We start from the raw sequence: 15,699 nt of genomic DNA, 5'->3' as shown, positions 1-15,699 counted from the left end.
GGTAGACTTCACCTTCTTGATAGGTTAGGTTATACAAAACTGCCAGATATACCAGTACTGAACGTATCCAACATTTCATTGGAGAAGTTGTAACATATTTTAATACATATATGCAGAAGTTACCCATTAACTTTCAGACTGACTGGTGATTCCCAGATGTTTAAGAAATTAACCTGTTATTAATGAAAAACTCACTCTCCCTTGAACCTGCTTTTGTTTCAGACTGATCAAGGTGGATTCTTGGAAATGGGATACAACTAGGGTATGCAAGAGTTTCACAGCGAGCTTCCCGCGCAGGTTACTGAGGAAATCAATCTGCCTTAGTGCGGGATTTATTAGAATTGGATCATAAATTGTATGATGGAAGGGAGGATGGAGACCCTGTGACTCCACCCGGCGTAACTGGAGGTAAGACTTTCCTTTCCTTCTAATGTTTTCTCTCACTTTAAAGGTTTTATTTTTTGGAGGCCCTTCTCTCGGTCAAAGAAGCTGACATTTTTCTTTTGGTAGTTTTTTTCTTACCTTGACTTTTTTAAGCAACGTAATTGGTTGTACAGTATCCTGTGTCACTTCTAGTTTATTTATTGCATATTGGTTCCATTGCTCTATGGTCTTCCACGTTCCTCCATGGACGCTCTTTCCTGTACAGTGTGTGTGGTGTATTTCTTGAAGTCGTCGTTTTGACGATTAGGTTTCATACTCTGTTACTTTACAATAAGCAACCAGTGCAGTCAGGAATGGGTTTAAACAAATTGGGCTTTGATTTATTCATCAGAGTTTTGACTATATTATTATTAGAGCTCTAACTAATTCAGTAAACCATTATAGCGACAGTCATTGTGATGAAGTGTACAACCTGCGTGCAAACTTTTATGAGGTATGGGTATTTCCTTTTCTGTTTTAATTCGATATTTCCAGTTCCTTGCTTTCTCTCTGTAATTGTAGTATATATATTTCTTAAATCTAAAGTAATTAAATTTTTTTAAATCTTAATGTGCACCTTTCTTTTGTTCTTTTTAGCTTCTGTCTTCCCTGCATATTCGAGTCTTTACGTCCTTCGGTAGATTGTTTTTTCCATGTTTAACCTGGTAGAACTGCTTCATAGAAAATGCACTGCACTCTACATATCTTTCCTAAAGCTGTGTTATCTTGAGGTATATTGTAAGCAATGTCAATCACAGGCTTTTGATGAAGATTGCAGTTTTATTTTGCTCATTTAGAAATGGCAATCACTTTAAAACATCTTAATTTCATAAACTACTGAAGCATATACTGCACTGAGTAACGTATTAATTTTGCCCAAACACAGTATTTTAAATATTTCAAAACGTAGCTTATCACGGACCACAGTGCTTCATAGTGCGGGCTGATTTTTCAGGAAGGATTTTTCTTTAAAGGTTGCTGGTGTACTAAAGTCTATTATCTTTTATAGCAAGTTAGGTGTTGCCTGAAGGATTCTGGAAAATTGTTTTTAATTAAAGCTCGGGCAGATTAGTGTTTCAGGCTCTTCAGTTTTGGTGCATATAACAAATAACTTCGTGGAGCTTCTTCCAGCTTGTCTCTGACGTAGCCAAACCTTTAGACCCGCATACGATACTTGCGCCGAATATTTTGTGGGTTGCCGCATATTAATCTCTTTGAAACTAGTGGGAGAATGTCTTTAATATCCTATTAGTTCCTATTAGTTTGGAATTATAATCATGTAGCTTATCAAATTTTACGTTAATCATTTACAAGCATATTTACTCTTCATACGGGCTGCCTTATTCATTCCGGGTACACTACCCTATTAGCTAGTCGTTCTATCTTTTGTGCTCATTGCTGTTTATTAATCTTGAAACAGTGATGATGCTTAATTGTAATTTTTCCGCAGATTGTTTATTTACGTTCAGAGGCAGATCAGCGGATGCTATACAAGGATGTAGATAATTTTTACCAGGAAACTAGAATTGGAAGCTACACGAGCTTTTGTTTAAATAAATTTCTTGATGAAAAATAAATTTTTAAGTAAACATAAGTTACCTTTTCCCGTGTTGTACTCCAGGTTACTAGTATAAGCTAACGGCAAATTGTTCTGAATTTACAACCTACCTGAAACGTTGAAGCTTGTTTTTTTCTTCTTCTTCTTTTAATCAAGGCCTGTCAAATGTATGGTTGGGTTAGAGATACTCTCATTTAGTACTATATGCTAAAATGAACACCTATATTATAAAAATCTTTTAGATGAATAATATGGACCATGAACGAATAGAGCAAGTTCTTGATGAATTTAAGCGTAATAAGCATTCTTCATTATTACGGATTTGATAATTTGCTCAACTACTTAGTCTGGTTACGAACTAACATTGACATTTTTACAGGCTTTGTCTATCTACGCTTAAAACTACAATAGGAAGTTGTTGCCTGAAAGTTGAAAATGGTGTTGGATACGATTTTAAACGACAGTTCATTCACCAGTCTTCAGGGAAACATTTTACCAAGGTGAGAGATTAAGCTGTGCTCTTGTTAGATATTTTGTTGCACTATAAATTACCATGAATTTAAGCTTTTTCCTTAAGGTGCTCTTTTTCTGTACATTAATACCTGCCATATCTTTTTTTTATCCTTTACATTTACCTTGAGGTTGGCAAGACTATAGGACAAACCTCAAGTGCATAGCTGTGTAATGTGGAAGAAGTTACATGAAATAATTTCTTTAGCATTTTTATCTGACCTTCAAAAAACAATGAAGATCTGAGAGAAGGGTCAGTGTCCTAATACAAAAGCGCACTTCCTTAGAGGTTACAGGATTTTTTAAAAATTACGAATATTTTCTTAACGTCAGGAAAATTTATGAGATTTTCCTGAGAAGTATTCTTGTGACCCTGTGTGTTATTTATATACTGTAGTTGCATGGTATAAAGCCTGTGGATGTTTTAAGTAAATTAAACTTTCCTTGAGTGTGGGGGCAAGAGAAGCATGTGGGGCAAGGGAAGCATTGCGTTTCCTCAAATTTTTCTCTTCATAGAGTGAGAAGTTAAAATGAAACCATGAATAAAAATGTCCCCTTTAATAATGATTATTCATGGATTCAGGTTAACATCACATTTGAATGAATTGTCAATAGTTTTTTCCTGTTTAACAAGATATTTGCTTCAGTAAGAGGGAGAGTATTTCTTTTGACTTCAAATACCTGGTTATTTTTTACATCGAGTACCAAAGTTTTTAACTGAGCTGAATGTTCTCCCATTTCATTTCACAGGATTTAAAACTTCATTTTTATACTTTCAGCAATAGTATTTTTCTTCACCATGGAATATACAATCCTCTAGAGCACTGAGGTTAATGAAAATGCTTATTAAGCCTTATATTTTTATTCATTTATAGAATACAAAATGGAGTTTTAGAATATATGAAAAATTTTCTTTCCAGATGGTAGTGAAAATTAGGAACGAAAAATTAACGCAAACATCAGCAGTGGCGGGACAATGTGGCCTGATGCAGTAGCAACACAACAGCAGCAGCTAATCAGAGGACTGAAGCAACAGCAACTACGCCCTTTGTTAGAAGATCAGGCTTCATGAGCAACATCACTGCAAGAAGAAAGTATTCATTAGAAAGGTTTAATACCCTTGTTCTCTGAAGCAGTAGCACCTCCGCTTAAGGGCCTTCAAAGAGATGGCAATAGGCTCTAGATACACGCAGTCCAGCAACAATGCACAGCAGCACCTAGGGCATGCAGATAACTAGCACTCCAGCAGCAAAAGATCTCTAAGAAATGGCCCTCTACCCTGCAGCAAAAAGGACTGGCAGAAAACATGGATTTTCAGCAGGAATAATAAAAGGGCCTCCAAGAAAGAAAGCAACAACTGTTTCCACAAAGCAGCATAAAAAAAACATAAGGCAGAGTTTCCAGTAGCGTCAGGAAAGAAGACACTCGTACCATGTTGTAAGAGAGCTAGCAGAGGGAAATAGAGTACTTCCAGCAGCAACAGGTAAACTGCTGAAGAAATGTTCTGTAGAGGAAAACTATGTACAGCAAAAGAAGTGATAAAATACAAAAAAGTAAGTAAAAACAAAAATCTTAGAGTAATAGGAGAAATGACATTCCAATTATCAACAGCCAGGTAGCGGGCAAAAATTGCTCTAAAGTGTCTTGCCTGCAAAAGATGGGGCACTCCCAGAAGCAATAATATCAAAAGGAACCTGCAGTAGAGATTAGTTTTAATGACAGGAACAACTAAAAATATGGCAGTTTCAACAGGTCAGCATCGAAAGTTTCATGAAGAAAGGTGGCTAATCCAGGAAAAAATTAAAAAGCCTGCAGAAGAAACAACAGTCTCCACAACACCCAAAGGGGCCTGCAGAAGAAAAACGACACTTCCACAACACCCAAAGGCCTGCAGAAGAAACGGACTCCTCCACAACACCCAAAAGGGCCTGCAGAGGAAAACTACACCTCCACACAACACCCAAAAGGGCCCTGAAGAAGAAACGACTCTCTCCACAACACCCAAAGGGGCCTGCAGAAGAAACACTCTCCACAACACCCAAAGGGGCCTGCAGAAGAAACAACACTCTCCACAACACCCAAAGGGGCCTGCAGAAGAAACAACACTCTCCACAACACCCAAAGGGGCCTGCAGAAGAAAACGACACTCTCCACAACACCCAAAGGGGCCTGCAGAAGAAATGACTCCCTCCACAACACCCAAAGGGGCCTGCAGAAGAAACGACACCCTCCACAACACCCAAAGGGGCCTGCAGAAGAAACGACACACTCCACAACACCCAAAGGGGCCTTCAGAAGAAACGACTATCTCCACAACACCCAAAGGGGCATGCAGAAGAAACGACGCTCCACAACACCCAAAAAAGGGCCTGCAGAAGAAACGACGCTCTCCACAACACCCAAAAGGGCCTGCAGAAGAAACGACACACCCACAACACCCAAAAAGGGCCTGCAGAAGAAACGACACTCTCCACAACACCCAAAAGGGCCTGCAGAAGAAACGACTCTCTCCACAACACCCAAAGGGCCTGCAGAAGAAACGACTTCCACAATCAATCTAAAAAGGGCCGCAGAAGAAACGAGAGACACTTCCACAACACCCAAAGGGCCTGCAGAAAGAAACGACACTCCACAACACCCAAAAGGCCTGCAGAAGAAACGATACCTCTCCACAACACCTGCAAAAGGGCTCGGCAGAAGAAACGACACTCTCCACAACACCCAAAAGGGCCTGCAGAAGAAACGACACTCTCCACAACACCCAAAAGTGGCCCGTGAAGAAACGACACCCTCCACAACACCCAAAGGGGCCTGCAGAAGAAAACGACACTCCACAACACCCAAAAGCGGCCTGCAGAAGAAATGACTTTCCACAACACCCAAAGGGGCCTGCAGAAGAAACGACACACTCCACAACACCCAAAGGGGCCTTCAGGAAACGATCATTCTCACAACACCCAAAGGCATGCAGAAGAAACGACGCTTCCACAACACCCAAAAGGGCCTGCAGAAGCAAACGATTTCCACAACACCCAAAAGGGCCTGCAGAAGAAACGACACTCAATAACACCCAAAAGCGGGCCTGTAAGAAACGACACACTCCACACCCAAAGGGGCCTTCAGAAGAAACGACTATCTCCACAACACCCAAAGGGGCATGCAGAAGAAACGACGCTCTCCACAACACCCAAAAAGTGCGTCTGCAGAAGAACCACGCCTCCACAACACCCAAAAAAAGGGCCTGCAGAAGAAACGACACACTCCACAACACCCAAAAGGGCCTTCAGAAGAAACGACTATCTCCACAACACCCAAAGGGGCATGCAGAAGAAACGACGCTCTCCACAACACCCAAAAGGGCCTGCAGAAGAAACGACGCTCTCCACAACACCCAAAAGGGCCTGCAGAAGAAACGACACACTCCACAACACCAAAAGGGCCTGCAGAAGAAACGACATCACTAACACCCAAAGGGCCTGCAGAAGAAACGACTTTCCACAACACACCCAAAAGGGCCTGCAGAAAGAAACGACACCTCCACAACACCCAAAGGGCCTGCAGAAGAAACGACACTCTCCACAACACCCAAAAGGGCCTGCAGAAGAAACGACACTCTCCACAACACCCAAAAGGGCCTGCAGAAGAAAGGACACTCTCCACAACACCCAAAAGGGCCTGCAGAAGAAATGACTTTCCACAACACCCAAAGGGCCTGCAGAAGAAACGACACCCCCACAACACCCAAATTTTCGCAGAAGAAACGACACACACTCCACAACACCCAAAGGGGCCTTCAGAAGAAACGAAACGACTATCTCCACAACACCCAAAGGGGCATGCAGAAGAAAACGACGCTCTCCACAACACCCAAAAGGGCCTGCAGAAGAAACGGACGCTCCACAACACCCAAAAGGGCCTGCAGTAGAAGAAACGACACACTCCACAACACCCGGGGCGCCTGCAGAAGAAACGACACTCTCCACAACACCCAAAAGGGCCTGCAGAAGAAACGACAGTCTCCACAACACCCAAAGGGCCTGCAGAAGAAACGACACTCTCCACAACACCCAAAAGGGCCTGCAGAAGAAACGACACTCTCCACAACACCCAAAAGGGCCTGCAGAAGAAACGACACTCTCCACAACACCCAAAAGGGCCTGCAGAAGAAACGACACTCTCCACAACACCCAACGGGACCTGCAGAAGAAACGACACTCTCCACAACACCCAACGGGACCTGCAGAAGAAAAACGACACTCTCCACACCCAAAAAGGGCCTGCAGAAGAAAATGACACTCTCCACAACACCCAAAAGGGCCTGCAGAAGAAATGACACTCCACAACACCCAAAAGGGCCTGCAGAAGAAATGACAGTCTCCACAACACCCAAAGGGCCTGCAGAAGAAACGACACTCTCCACAACACCCAAAAGGGCCTGCAGAAGAAACGACTCTCCACAATGCTCCAAAAGGGCCTGCAGAAGAAACACACTCTCCACACAACAATCTAAAAGGGCCTGCAGAAGAAAACGACTCTCTCCACTACACACCCAAAAAGGGCCTGCAGAAGAAACGACACTTCCACAACACCCAAAAGGGCCTGCAGAAGAACCACTCTCCACAACACCCAAAAGGCTTCCTGCAGAAGAAACGACACTCTCACAACACCCAAAAGGGCCTGCAGAAGAAACGACACCCACAACACCCAAAAGGGCCTGCAGAAGAAACGACACTCTCCACAACACCCAAAAGGGCCTGCAGAAGAAACGACACTCTCACAACACCCAAAAGGGCCTGCAGAAGAAACGACACTTCCACAACAATCTAAAAGGGCCTGCAGAAGAAACGACACTCTCCACAACACCCAAAAGGGCCTGCAGAAGAAACGACACTCTCTGGCAACACCCAAAAGGGCCTGCAGAAGAAACGACACTCTCCACAACACCCAAAAAGGGCCTGCAGAAGAAACGACACTCTTACAACACCCAAAAGGGCCTGCAGAAGAAACGACTCTCTCCACAACACCCAAAAGGGCCTGCAGAAGAAACGACACTCTCCACAACACCAAAAGGGCCTGCAGAAGAAACGACACTCCACAACACCCAAAAGGGCCTGCAGAAGAAACGACACTCTCCACAACACCCAAAAAGGGCCTGGCAGAAGAAACCATTAATTTCCACAACACCCAAAAGGGCCTGGGTAGAAGAAACGACACTTCCACAACACCCAAAAGGGCCTGCAGAAGAAACGACTCTCTCCACAACACCCAAAAGGGCCCAGAACTCACCCTCACACACCCAAAAGGCCTGCAGAAGAAACGACACTTCCATAACACCCAAAAGGGCCTGCAGAAGAAACGACACTCTCCACAACACCCAAAAAGGCCTGGCAGAAGAAACGACAGTCTCCACAACACCCAAAGGACAACACCCAAAGGGCCTGCAGAAGAAACTGCCTACAACACCCAACGGGGACCTGCAGAAGAAAACGACACTCTCCACAACACCCAAAAAGGGCCTGCAGAAGAAACGACACTCTGCACAACACCCAAAAGGGCCTGCAGAAGAAACGACACTCTCCACAACACCCAAAAGGGCCTGCAGAAGAAACGACACTCCACAACACCCAAAAGGGCCTGCAGAAGAAACGACACCACAACACCCAAAAGGGTCAAGAAACGACACTCTCCACAACACCCAAAAGGGCCTGCAGAAGAAACGACAGTCTCCACAACACCCAAAGGGCCTGCAGAAGAAATCACACTCCACAACACCCAACGTAAGACCTGCAGAAGAAAACGACACTTCACAACACCCAAAAAGGGCCTGCAGAAGAAATGACAGTCTCCACAACACCCAAAGGGGACACAACACCCAAAGGCCTGCAGAAGAAAACGACTCCGCCAACACCCAAAGGGGCATGGAAGAAACGACGCTTCCACAACACCCAAAAGGGCCTGCAGAAGAAACGACACTCTCCACAACACCCAAAAGGGCCTGCAGAAGAAACGACACTCTCCACAACACCCAAAAGGGCCTGCAGAAGAAACGACACTCTCCACAACACCCAAAAGGGCCTGCAGAAGAAACGACACTTCCACAACACCCAAAAGGGAATCAGAAGAAACGACACTCACAACACCCAAAAAGGCCTGCAGAAGAAACGACACTTCACACCACCCAAAAGGGCCTGCAGAAGAAACGACACTCTCCACAAATACCCAAAAGGGCCTGCAGAAGAAACGACACTCCACAACACCCAAAAGGGCCTGCAGAAGAACGACACTCTCCACAACACCCAAAAGGGCCTGCAGAAGAAACGACTCTCTCCACAACACCCAAAAGGGCCTGCAGAAGAAACGACACTCTCCCACAACACCCAAAAGGGCCTGCAGAAGAAACGACTCTCCACAACACCAAAAGGGCCTGCAGAAGAAACGACACTCTCCACAACACCCAAAAGGGCCTGCAGAAGAAACGCACTCTCTCCACAACACCCAAAGGGGCCTGCAGAAGAAAAACGACACTCTCCACAACACCCAAAGGGGCCTGCAGAAGAAACGACACTCTCCATCAACACCCAAAAGGGCCTGCAGAAGAAACGACACTCTCCACAACACCCAAAAGCACCTGCAGAAGAAACGACACTCTCCACAACACCCAAAAGGGCCTGTGAAGAAACGGACACTTCAACACCCAAAAGGGCCTAGCAGAAGAAACGACACTTCCACACCCAAAAGGGCCTGCAGAAGAAACGACACTCTCCACAACAATCGCAAAAGCGGCCTGCAGAAGAAACGACACTTCCACAACACCCAAACGGGCCTGCAGAAGAAACGACACTCTCCACAACACCCAAAAGGGCCTGCAGAAGAAACGACACTCTCCACAACACCCAAAAGGGCCTGCAGAAGAAACGACACTCTCCACAACACCCAAAAGGGCCTGCAGAAGAAACGACACTCTCCACAACACCCAAAAGGGCCTGCAGAAGAAACGACACTCTCCACAACACCCAAAAGGGCCTGCAGAAGAAACGACACTCTCCACAACACCCAAAAAGGCCTGCAGAAGAAACGAAGACTTCCACAACACCCAAAAGGGCCTGCAGAAGAAACGACACTCTCCACAACACCCAAAAGGGCCTGCAGAAGAAACGACACTCTCCACAACACCCAAAAGGGCCTGCAGAAGAAACGACATCACAACACCAAAAGGGCCTGCAGAAGAAACGACACTCTCCACAACACCCAAAAGGGCCTGCAGAAGAAACGACAATTCCACAACACCCAAAAAGGGCCTGCAGAAGAAACGACACTTCCACAACACCCAAAAAAAGGCCTGCAGAAGAAAACGACAGTCTCCAATAACACCCAAAAGGGACACAACACCCAAAGGGCCTGGTAGAAGAAAACTACGCCTCCACAACAATTCAACGGACCCGCAGAAGAAACGACACTCTCCACAACACCCAAAAGGGCCTGCAGAAGAAAACGACACTTCACAACACCCAAAAAAGGAATTGCAGAAGAAACGACTTATCCACAACAACACCCAAAAGGGCCTGCAGAAGAAACGACACTCTCCACAACACCCAACGACCTGCAGAAGAAACGACACTCTCCACAACACCCAACGGACCTGCAGAAGAAACGACACTTCCACAACACCCAAAAAGGGGCCTGCAGAAGAAACGACACTTCCACAACACCCAAAAGGGCCTGCAGAAGAAACGACACTTCAATAACACCCAAAAAGGGCCTGCAGAAGAAACGACACTCCAATAACACCCAAAAAGGGCCTGCAGAAGAAAACGATAGTCTCCAATAACACCAAAGGGCCTGCAGAAGAAACTACACTCTCCACAACACCCAACGGGACCTGCAGAAGAAACGACACTCTCCACAACACCCAAAAGGGCCTGCAGAAGAAATGACAGTCTCCACAACACCCAAAGGGACACAACACCCAAAGGGCCTGCAGAAGAAACGACACTCTCCACAACACCCAAAGGGGCATGCAGAAGAAACGACGCTCTCCACAACACCCAAAAGGGCCTGCAGAAGAAACGACACTCTCCACAACACCCAAAAGGGCCTGCAGAAGAAATGACAGTCTCCACAACACCCAAAGGGACACAACACCCAAAGGGCCTGCAGAAGAAACGACACTTCCACAACACCCAAAGGGGCATGCAGAAGAAACGACGCTCTCCACAACACCCAAAAGGGCCTGCAGAAGAAATGACAGTCTCGCAACACCCAAAGGGACACAACACCCAAAGGGCCTGCAGAAGAAACGACACTCTACAACACCAAAGGGGCATGCAGAAGAAAACGACGCCTCCACAACACCCAAAAGGGCCTGCAGAAGAAACGACACTCTCCACAACACCCAAAGGGCCTGCAGAAGGAAATGACAGTCTCCACAACACCCAAAGGGACACAACACCCAAAGGGCCTGCAGAAGAAACGACACTCTCCACAACACCCAAAGGGGCATGCAGAAGAAACGACGCTCTCCACAACACCCAAAAGGGCCTGCAGAAGAAACGACACTCTCCACAACACCCAAAAGGGCCTGCAGAAGAAACGACACTTCCACAACACCCAAAAAAGGGCCTGCAGAAACGACACTTCCACAAACACCCAAAAAAAGGGCCTGCAGAAGAAACGACACTCCACACCACCAAAAGGGCCTGCAGAAGAAACGACACTCTCCACAACACCCAAAAGGGCCTGCAGAAGAAACGACCCTCTCCACAACACCCAAAAGGGCCTGCAGAAGAAACGACACTCTCCACAACACCCAAAGGGGCATGCAGAAGAAACGACGCTCTCCATAACACCCAAAAGGGCCTGGTAGAACGAAGAAACGACATTCTCCACAACACCCGCAAAAGGGCCTGCAGAAGAAATGACAGTCTCCACAACACCCAAAGGGACACAAACACCCAAAGGGCCTGCAGAAGAAACGACACTTCCACAACACCCAAAGGGCCTGCAGAAGAAACTACGCTCTCCACAACACCCAACGGGACCTGCAGAAGAAACGACACTCTCCACAACACCCAACGGGACCTGCAGAAGAAACGACACTCTCCACAACACCCAAAAGGGCCTGCAGAAGAAACGACACTCTCCACAACACCCAAAAGGGCCTGCAGAAGAAACGACAGTCTCCACAACACCCAAAGGGACACAACACCCAAAGGGCCTGCAGAAGAAACTACACTCTCCACAACACACCAAAAGGGCCTGCAGAAGAAACGACACTCTCCACAACACCCAACGGGACCTGCAGAAGAAACTACACTCTCCACAACACCCAAAGGGCCTGCAGAAGAAACAACACACTCCACAACATCCAAAGGGGCCGGAAAAAATACAGCAGTGTCCCCAAGAAAAAATCTACATTTCCAGTAGTATGGAAACAGCAAAATAATAACAGCTTTTCTCTAGGCATCATTAACAAACAGCAAATGGGGATTTGCTAAAATGTCTGAAGAGCTAAGGGGTGGTTTGGCAGCAACAGTCAGAAATGGCAGGCAAGAGGAGCAATATCATCAGGCCTGGTAGTAAAGATAGCACTTCCATCATGAGAGAGTAAAGAAGTCAGAATAAACGTCATTCACAGTAGTAAATGAATGGAACCAACCTCTCTCACATCACTTCCATCATGAGAGAGTAAAGAAGTCAGAATAAACGTCATTCACAGTAGTAAATGAATGGAACCAACCTTCACATCAAGTCAAAATAGAATAAAACTGCACCTTCCAGAAACAAATGGACTTCAGTAAATATCTCGCAGCATCTGCAAATTGTCATGCAAAGAATGGACCACTGTTGGGGAGCAAAATACACAGGAAGGCTTTCCCAACAGAAACATCTTAAAGAGTCTACACAAGAAAATGACACTTAGCTATTTAGCTACAAAGAACTTCTCTGTAGAAGAAATGATACTACAACAATAAAAGCTATACCTATTTAGCTACAAAGAACTTTCAGAAGAAATGATACTACAACAATAAAAGCTATACCGGGTGAAAAAGATCAAACAGAAGAATGAAGGGCAATCCAGTAGCCAAAGAGGCAACGGCAAAAAAGACAAAACATATTTCAGTACTTTAGAGGCATACTAAAAAAAGCTGCTCCATGGCGTTGAAAACTCGCTCAGCAACATCAAAGAATGCTGCAAAATAAAACAGCACTTCCTTCAACTCTGCCAGCAACAAAGAAAGGCCTGCAGAAGAAAATCTGACTAATTAGTAAAGAGCAAAATATCTTGCAGAAGAACGGGCAAAAGTATTCCAGAAGCGCACAATGATGAAGAAACAACAGCTCAAATAAGAAGGCTTGCAGTAGAGAGAGACAGCGGCAACAGCACACCAAGAGGGCCTGTAAGATATGGCGAAGAACCTTCCAGTAGCATCAGTCAACAGAGAAAACTGCAACCACATTAGTAATAATCATCTATTTACCTGCCTTTTACAAGAAATGGCACACTATCAAGTAACAACATAAGAGGGGATGTTTACAGGAGGAGCACTGCCAGCAACAAAACAGCTGCGACAGATAGCTGTCATTATCATAGAAGTACCTCCAACTTTGTACAGAGAAAAGGGATGCTGCTGCATTTAAAAGAAGCCTGCGGGAAAAAGACTGCAACAATAGCAGCAAAATCAAAGGGGTCCTCTAGAAGAAATATAGTATATAATATATACATAAAAGCAAGGGCTTACTGCTGCTTCTGTTTAGCTAAAAGCCTTCTTTCTGGTTGGGGTGCTGGGAAAGAGTGCCATTCTTCTGCAGGATCCTTTTTATGCCCTGTTGTTCCTCCCCATATTTGTTCTGCTGGCTCCATGATGTTGCTAGATGTTTTCTCTAGGCCACTACATGAAAGCCCCATGACGTCCTTTCTTTGTGTACCTTTGTTGGTTTGAGATTGCAGTCTTCTAACCTTGCTGTTTGCTCCTGGGTGTAAGTTCTCTTCTGGCTCCTGGCAAAAAATAGAATGATACCTCAGTTATGAAAGATTTCATAAGGAGTGTAGGGTTGGAAGCAGTTACATTATTTGATACTCACGTCATGAGCGGCAGCAGACTCATGACGTGTATGTTTGTAAACCAGATTTATTGTAATAAAAAATAAAAATTCTCCATCTGACATTTTTGATACCCCATATTTTGCAAGCCAGCTATTACAAATTTATCTTAACCAGACTTAACCAGACTATAACTTAATAGTCTTGAAGTTTTTTACAAAAAAAAAAATCACTATGCATGCCATTTTAATTTGGCATATTCAAAACCAAGTACAGCTACATTGCGCTTTATTTGATGAAACGTGTACATAATCACCACAGACAATTTTTCCTTAGAGGCCTATACGGTATAAATGTAGCTAGCAAACCCCTAAATCCTGTACACCCCGTCTTCCATTTACTTCACTTTTGTTACTCATATTTTAGATACATGCCAGGGTACAACAAATAAGGGGCCCAAAATTTCGTGCAAGCATTATATAAACTGAAGGAAGAGCATTCAGTATACCTAACGAGTGAACTGCGTAAACCTGCCACATTGCACTTCACAGGTCTTCTGTACCCATAGCACTAGAAAAAAAATACAAATTATCTCACCATTGTACAGTAAGTATGACTTTAGTTTGTAATCCAGACCACTAAGCTGATTAACAGCTCCCTAGGCTGGCCCGAAGGATTAGACTGAACAAAGTATATACACATTTTACTTGTGACATTAAGAGCAATCCTTAAGTGCTAAACTGACTTATGGTAACATTAATTACTTAGTGTTATTTACAATGAACATAAAGACTTTCGAGTCACTCTGTTCAATATTGGGAAAATTTAAAGACTGGGGCATTACTAATATGCGAAAAAGTGACAACCAACCTGAGATCCAGAAAACACTCAATAAGCATTAGCAGCAACAACACTGGCAGTACGATCTGCATAGTTTTACCGTGAAGGAAATGAAAGCCTCCCCGCACTCGACAGTGTTACACCTTGTGCAACATGATCTTGCTCCTAAAGGAATTACACAAAAGGCAATAGAGGAATTCCTTGTTTGAAAAGCGGACTTTCTAGTAAAGGAAAATCTGGATATTCTCCGGCTTATGATCCAAATCGTAATCACTAATATCGGGAGAGGGTCAGCAAACAAACTCCTTAAGGGAGTGATAACTGGTGCATACTGCTTGAACAGATGCACGGTATTCCTTCGACTCGTCTCCCCTATAGGTAAAGCCAACAGAACAGATTACGACAATACAGTACATCAAATGAACGCATAAAATTATCTCAGCCTCCAGTAAAAGCTTATCACCTAACGAGAGAAGTTCCATACGTTACAGAGAATTGTTTACTTCACAATTTCTGGCATACCCAGGTGGTGAAACCAGTAATTTGAAATTGAGCAAATCATTGGAACATTATAAGCAGGGACCTAATATCACCACGCTTGGCAAACAAGGTACCTTATTCCAGCACTCATGCGAAACAGACAATAAAAAAAATAAAAAAAAAAACGAAGGGTTTTCATAGGAAGAAAGAAATTTCGGAAATAACGACACTCAGTCTAGCCAATTTGGGAAAATTTAATTACATGGCAAATTAACCCTCATCTAAGTACAAAATCTAAAACTTGCACTCGTATAAACTATTGTATTTAGTATCCAAAATCATTACAGATATACCAAATGCTCTAGTGCATCATTAAAATTCAGTCGTTTTCAAGTGCAGGGAGTGTCTAAACAACCCCAACATCACTGAGGCAATCATTCTCACTAGTGAAAATAAGGACCATGCTGGGTGAAATTTAGGTACAAAAAATCATTTATCTTCCAAAGTGTAACAAAATATTCCTTTTGGATGCACATACTGCGTATTGTAAGTTTTAGGCATACCATCTAACTTATAAATTCAAACTGTTATTCAATGACGAAAATAAAACAAACTGACCGGGCTCTGAGCTATAGACCAATAGCTCAAACAATCTGCATTTGCCAGCCATTTGAAAGTAAAAACTGCTTTCAAAATAAGACCTTGAATTTCAGAAAAAAAAATAAACGGATTTTATCGAATTCTTTAAAAAGCCATCGAGAATTCCTCATACAGTATATTAAGATTTCAACTGTCGTGGGGCTCAGTGGTCAGAGTGTCAAATGAGCCCAAGATACATTTCTAAGTA

General features: G+C 44.1%; 1 protein-coding gene and 1 long non-coding RNA gene across 2 annotated transcripts; both read left to right on the top strand.

Annotated features, from left to right (window-relative positions):
* Positions 1–226: 226 nt before the first annotated feature.
* LOC136847790 (uncharacterized) lies at positions 227–4,082 on the top strand. Its single transcript, XR_010855840.1, has 3 exons — positions 227–408; positions 2,361–2,481; positions 3,412–4,082. It is a non-coding gene; the product is annotated as an uncharacterized lncRNA (long non-coding RNA).
* A 1,271-nt stretch (positions 4,083–5,353) lies between these two features.
* LOC136847598 (serine/arginine repetitive matrix protein 1-like) lies at positions 5,354–12,951 on the top strand. Its single transcript, XM_067119314.1, has 9 exons — positions 5,354–6,084; positions 6,247–6,487; positions 6,655–6,807; positions 7,243–7,444; positions 7,600–8,045; positions 8,194–8,488; positions 9,632–10,093; positions 10,623–11,487; positions 12,780–12,951. The coding sequence occupies exons 1-9, from the start codon at positions 5,354–5,356 to the stop codon at positions 12,949–12,951; spliced, it is 3,567 nt and encodes a 1,188-aa protein (XP_066975415.1).
* The last annotated feature ends 2,748 nt before the right edge of the window (positions 12,952–15,699 follow it).

This window comes from Macrobrachium rosenbergii, chromosome 17 (genome assembly GCF_040412425.1).
Source record: "Macrobrachium rosenbergii isolate ZJJX-2024 chromosome 17, ASM4041242v1, whole genome shotgun sequence".
Taxonomy (NCBI): domain Eukaryota; kingdom Metazoa; phylum Arthropoda; class Malacostraca; order Decapoda; family Palaemonidae; genus Macrobrachium; species Macrobrachium rosenbergii.
Note: the sequence above shows the minus strand (reverse complement) of the source record. Positions and strands in the feature narration are given on the sequence as shown.

What these genes read in the sequence shown, in the direction of transcription:
- LOC136847598 (XM_067119314.1), top strand. Translation starts at nt 5,354, where the DNA reads ATGACTTTCCACAACACCCAAAGGGGCCTGCAGAAGAAACGACACACT. An exon ending in TCCACAACACCCAACGACCT is followed by an intron (nt 10,094 to 10,622) that starts GCAGAAGAAACG and finishes CAACACCCAAAG; the next exon opens with GGACACAACACCCAAAGGGC. An exon ending in ACTTCCACAACACCCAAAGG is followed by an intron (nt 11,488 to 12,779) that starts GCCTGCAGAAGA and finishes AATATCTTGCAG; the next exon opens with AAGAACGGGCAAAAGTATTC.